Genomic DNA, 6,184 nt, shown 5'->3' with positions numbered 1-6,184 from the left:
TCTATACATTAATCTTTCAATGCCCCTGTTTGACCCCATTATTAGAAGAAAAAATACTCATTTTGGATTGTGTAAATATAATGGGGCTCAAATATAGCATATATTGATTGCCACTAAAATCCCATCACTAGTGAAAAAATTCAGCCAACATATAGTATTAGACACAGCATAGCATTCTGAGATCAGATAAATACTTTCTGAATGCAAGAGCTATATCCAAAATAAAATAGGATATTGTATTTAAAATAACAACTCATTCACCAAGCCTATAAGCTCTTGTTAAAAAAGTTTGTTTTTAAGCTTAAAAAACATTCCAACCCAAACATGAAAGTAATAATAACAGCCTGAAATCAATGGACTTGCCATGTCAATTGTTATCAGCTCAAATAAGCCCAGAAACAAAAAGAAAATTAAAACCTAGATGGCCAACCCAGGCATTTCATCTTCCTCGACTTCTTTCCCTCTTCCGACTGCAACTGCAACACCCGGCGGCAATGGCTAATCCAGCGGAGCCAGCACGTGCAGCTGTGCCCCCTCGCCTGGTGCCAGATCCGCCCTACCAATAACAAAAATTCGTCCCAAGAATACATAACCGCACCAAACTTTTCCACTTCTTCCCTCTGTTGAGAAGTAAATTTACCAAAGCTCACAAGTACAATTGCTAAAAATAAAGATGCACAAAAGATTCGTAAATAATAACCTTCATTAAATCCATAACAATACTGAGAAAGAGACCTGACTCCAAAAATGACTTACTTTTCAAGAACTTTGTTGTGTTTAGAAAAGTTTTCAACAGCTGCAACAAAAGCATGCGTTAGCAAAAGTGTAAATTTCCCGACCTCAACCTGATCAGACGAATCAAACGTACATTCTGTATATAGCCACCAATTCCAAAGTTCATGAGAAATTTTATAACAACCCTGTAAAAAGATTACATTTTTAACGTTAAACAAGTGTACCTCAGGAAAATTTTTCTCCTCTACATAAGCAATTGTGACTTCAGCATGGCAAATGATGAATTCAACAGCATCAGCACCTTAACCATGCAAAAGGAACTTATAACCTAATGATACTATGGATAGTCTTAAACCATAGGTTCCAAAAGCATTTGGTCGCTGATAAAAGCCTATAAGCCTTTGAATTTTAAACTGACAGAGGGACTAATCGAATCAAAATACGTCTCTGTCTGTCTCCCTTTAAAACAAAACTCTTTAACTTTTATACTCATTTTCAATCACACATTCACATAATAAAACATTTTGCACGTAAACCCAAAACTTTTTCCTACTTTTTAACCACACATTATTCCAAGAATCACTATACAAAACATCATTTTTTTTCTCAATAATGGCCATCAAACGGGGGCTAATTGAAAAGCTGAGTGCAGTAGAAGGGATTTACATATCTAAGGTGCTGTATGAAGGAGCACAGAAGAGTCCATGAGCACACGTGTCCGCATTTTTTTATTATGAGTTGGAAAAAACTTGGAAATTTCTGTTGATATTTTTGCGACCGCATTAATATTGAATTCTAAGGCGCAAAAAGTAACCATCCATGAGTAATACTCAGAAGGGAAGGAAAAAAATTTTGAGCTAGGAATGAAAAGGAAAAATATAGAATGCAATAATGCCAAAGATATTTTGATTCCTTTCTTCATGTTAGATTAAATTGCAATATCGTAAATGAGTAGTAAGGGGCAGAAGTCAAAGAGATCACCAAAGAGGACTGATAAAGGGAAAAAGAACAAGAAAGATACACCTGAGACGATATAAGAAAACAAATACAATTTCTAACAAATAACTAATTAGCGTCCATAAGTAACCAAGAAATGCTTAGTAAATAGAAGATCATTATAACCAAAAATATTTGTCCCAGAAAATGATAACAAGGCAACTGATTCTCCACAGCGTACAATAGAAGAAATCCAGTGTTCAATGGGGAAAGCTAACTTGAAATAACTTACGAAAAAGAGAAAGATTTCAAATGATGTTAGCATTGGGGTATTTTCCTTCAGTAAAAGTAACGTAACAATAGAAATGTGACTTACTTCCTTAATGCCACAACCACGAACAGAATTCCCAACTTTCATCACCAAGTCATATACTTCTTTGTATGTCATCCATACATATTTACCAGGATGGGAGTACAAGAATCAAATAATGGAGTAAAGTAAAAGTTGAAAAAAAATATATGAACAAACAGAAAAAGTACATGCGTAAGTTTCAGACATGAAGGAATGAAACAATTGTTTCGTTTAAAATATACATTTTTATTGATGATCTCACGATGACCCGGCATTCGGTTATTGGGATATTTCTCCACTGACAAACTGTGACGAGAGAGAGAGAGAGAGAGAGAGTCAAATTCAAAAATTCAGGAGAATAAGACATTAAAATGGAAAATAACAGAGTGAAATTCAAGCATAATCATTCAGTAAACTTCTAGGTTCCCTTCTCTGAATCTCCCCCTCCTCCCCTTCTTTACCTTCCTCTATATTTCAATTTCTCTTTTCTGTTTACATTCTGTTTTCAAGACCTTTGTAGATCTTGCTGGCAACCATCTTACAGGGAAGGATTTTACTGAAACATTTGTTGTAGAATGCTTCCCTCTTACACTCTTCTCTAGCTCAATTGATCATGGTTGGGCTTCTGGTATATCGACAACCACCATCCAAGGGTTGTTGGGCATGTTGGTTGAAGGTGGGGAAAATAATGTCAACCAAGTATATGTCACCTTGCATTACCTGCTTAATTTAAGGGTGGTGAAGAGAATGAGGCAATTGCTAACTTCATACAAAGAAGATATCCAGACCTTGAACCTTGAAGACAAGGTTAATTTAAGGGAAGGGACATCATGACTCTACATTCTAGAACGTTCTGTGACTCTATAAAATCAGCACATGGGGAGGATGAAAACCAGATTTGGAAGATTGTTAGCCTTTGGCAAAATAGAATTTCCCACCCCCCTCTCTAGTCACTTTCTCCATCCCTTTTCTAAATCTCTATCTCTGCTTCTTTATCTCTAAATCTGAAATTTTTCTTACTTTTCTTAATCTTTCCCTCCTACCTTTCTTCTTCAATTTTCTGAATTTTCCCTTCTTCATTCTGTTTACATTTCAGTATTTCATTGTATTTTCATCTCAATTAATAGAACTACAGCTTAGGTTATTGATTCCCAGCTGATTTCTTTCAATTGTGTTTTACTTGGAGTTGAATTTAGTTGGTTTTGGTTGAAGTTGAGCTCCAACCATCACAAATGGTATCAGAGTTGCTACAATCCTTGGTTGTCGCTCGATTGGATGGCATAATGTAAAAATTTAATAGAAATCATGAGATGATGATTTCGATATTGACTAAAATGATTGAGGATCAGTCAACCTCCAAAGAGGAACAACATGAGTTCAACATTAGTGGTGGAGCAAATGAAAAATCAGCATCTAAATATCAGTCCAACCGTTATAGTTCTTCAGCAGAAATGGCCAAGGCTTCTGACGTGCAAATTGGCGGTTTAGGTTCTAAACTAGAAGAGTACCTGGTCAAGCAGGTTAGTTCATCTGATATGAACAGAGATGATGATTCGGGTCGTGTAATTACCAAGCAAGTTGTTGAGGCTGAGACTGTTGAATGACTAGTTTTGAGAAGTTGGAATCTGGCTTAGGTGTTGAGAAGGATGAAGAAAACCCCAGTGCAGAGAATGTACTAGTTTTCGGTAGTGATTATAAACAATTGAATGGCAATGTTACTAATACGGATATAACTGCAGGACATACTGGGGAAGAAGTGGGAAAGTGGGTGATGATGGTGAAAGCTCGTAGTGTCTATTATTAATTTTTCCAATGAACACACTCTCATCAAGCTTGGATAGTGCAGTCACTCGGATAATCAAACGCTAGCGAAAGCAATGGAAATTTGGTTTTTTCCAAAGAAGCTCCACTTGAACGACTACTGGAATGCAATGGAAATGAAGTGAAGAAGGCAAAAGCTGGTGCCAAGGTCCAGAAGTTCACAGAGTGGGCTCTTAAATGTCCAAGTGTCCACTCTCATTTCCCAGGAAATAGAGAGAATAGAGAGAGTGGGCTGCAACTCTGCCATCGAGATCTAGCTGGAACTATCTGCTTTCAAGAGCTTTGTAGATCTTGCTGGCAACCATCTTACGGGGAAGGATTTTATTGAAGCATTTGATGTAGACTGCTTCCCCTTAAACTTTTCTCTATTTCAATTTATCATAGTTGGGGCAACCGCCATCCAAGGGTTGTTGGGCATGCTGGTTGAAGGTGGGGAAAATAATGTCAACCAAGCTTATGTCACCTTGCACTACCTGCTTAATCCAAGGGTGGTTAAGAGAATGAGGCAGATGCTAACTTCATACAAAGAAGACATTTAGACCTTAAACCTTGAGGACAAGGTTAATTTAAGGGAAAGGGATGTCATGACTCTACATTCTAGAACGTTCTGTGACTCTATAAAATCAGCACATAGGGAGGATGAAATCAGATTTGGAAGATTGTTAGCCTTAGGCAAAATAGAATTTTCCATCCCCCTTTCTCTAGTCACTTTCTCTATTCCTTTTCTAAATCTCGATCTCTGCTTCTTTATCTCTAAATCTGAAAAAATTCTTCTTCTTTACTATTATTGTAATTCTTCTTAATTCTCTTAATCTTTCCCTTCTCCCTTGCTTCTCCGATTTTCTGCATTTCCCCTTATCCTTTCTGTTTACATTTCAGCATTACATTGTAATTTCGTCTCAATTAATAGAATTACATCTTGGGTTATTGATTCACAGCTGATGTCTTTCAATTGTGTGTTATTTGGAGTTGAATTTAGTTGGTTTCGGTTGAAGTTGAGCTCCAACCATAACACAAGTATACACAATATCGTGTGTGCGATACAAATACATCAAACAGAGTAATCGCAATGTTTGTGTCGCCAATACCAAACAAAAACAGAAAGGTTAATGCTTTGATTATTAAATCTTCTATAACGATACAGTTCGATCACATAAATCGTAATGCTTTCAATTTCCATAACGTAAATCAGTTAATATCGGTGCATAAGTTACAATAAATAAATACCAGCATAAACACAAAGGCAAAAACTTCATCAAATCATCAGAGATTCAACTCATGCACGTATAATGAATCCCTATGAATAAACTTCGAAGTTGAAAATAAATAAATCGTGTAATCAATTGAAAATTCCGTTAACATAAAACATCCCAGAAGCTATCGAGACCAGGAATCGGCGCCGGAAATCCATCCTTGGCGAAAACGCAGTGATAAGCGGGTCCAATCCACGGGTTTCCATGATTGGCTTGCTTAGCGGGCTCCACTTCTATGATAAACTCATAAACCTCTTATCCTCCATTTTCGATCCTTCTGATTCTCCCTGTAATAAATTATACTTGTAAATATAAATGCGTAGGTAATGTGAAGCCGATTAGATGGGAATTTCCGACTAGCAAGAAATCATGAACTTTCATGTCATGTGTAGAGCATTTATAGTCTTATAGATGGTGGCTATGTATATGCAATGCCAAACGGCGTAAATTAGAAATCGAAAGTAGTGTGTGTGTGTGTGAGAGAGATAGAGAGAGAAAGAGAGAGAGAGTGGAAGGGGATTCATGCAGCTATACAGTACACACACACTTCAAGTAACCAGTAGTAAGCACATGTGTTCTTACGTACGAAATGAATTAGATGAGTAACATTTTTAAAGTAAGATAATTGATAATATTAAAGAAAGTTAAAATTGTTAGAGAACACACACATATATGTATGTATTTATTTGTATGTATGAATAAAAGTTTTATGAAATTACGAACATAATGTGAAAATGTTGAGTAAACTGAAATGTAATATTTTGTTTACTTGTTTGTTTATACTAGACATTAGTTCGACCCTATTTTCAACCATTATAGTGACATCAACCAACTTTGTAGTGCATACGAACACGAAAAAAATTGAATTAAGAGATGTCCATTTGACTAAGTTTAAAATGTTTGCTTATAAGTAAACTAAAGGTATATATATGATTTTCAAAATAAAAAAAAAAAATTTACTTATTTTGTTTGTAACATTAACTTTTTTACCTTAAAAAGTAAAAATAAAAAATTATCTTATCTAAACATATTTAAAAATAAAAAAATTACATATTAATCCATAGCATTTATTTTAAATTAAAAATCG

The 6,184-nt window shown here is 35.5% G+C and overlaps 1 protein-coding gene and 1 long non-coding RNA gene across 2 annotated transcripts; both read right to left on the bottom strand.

Annotated features, from left to right (window-relative positions):
* Nucleotides 1-274: 274 nt before the first annotated feature.
* LOC111393997 lies at nucleotides 275-1,290 on the bottom strand. The gene is made up of 3 exons (XM_023019789.1): nucleotides 869-1,290; nucleotides 757-796; nucleotides 275-661 (listed from the first exon to the last, which is right to left on the bottom strand). Exons 1-3 carry the CDS (start codon nucleotides 899-901, stop codon nucleotides 411-413), a joined length of 324 nt encoding a protein of 107 aa, XP_022875557.1. The 5' UTR covers nucleotides 902-1,290; the 3' UTR covers nucleotides 275-410.
* A 793-nt stretch (nucleotides 1,291-2,083) lies between these two features.
* LOC111393998 lies at nucleotides 2,084-5,577 on the bottom strand. The gene is made up of 2 exons (XR_002702536.1): nucleotides 2,485-5,577; nucleotides 2,084-2,329 (listed from the first exon to the last, which is right to left on the bottom strand). It is a non-coding gene; the product is annotated as an uncharacterized LOC111393998 (long non-coding RNA).
* Nucleotides 5,578-6,184: the final 607 nt, after the last annotated feature.

Source organism: Olea europaea, chromosome 4 (genome assembly GCF_002742605.1).
Source record: "Olea europaea var. sylvestris chromosome 4, O_europaea_v1, whole genome shotgun sequence".
Classification (NCBI taxonomy): domain Eukaryota; kingdom Viridiplantae; phylum Streptophyta; class Magnoliopsida; order Lamiales; family Oleaceae; genus Olea; species Olea europaea.
This window is presented reverse-complemented; position numbering and strand designations above follow the sequence as displayed.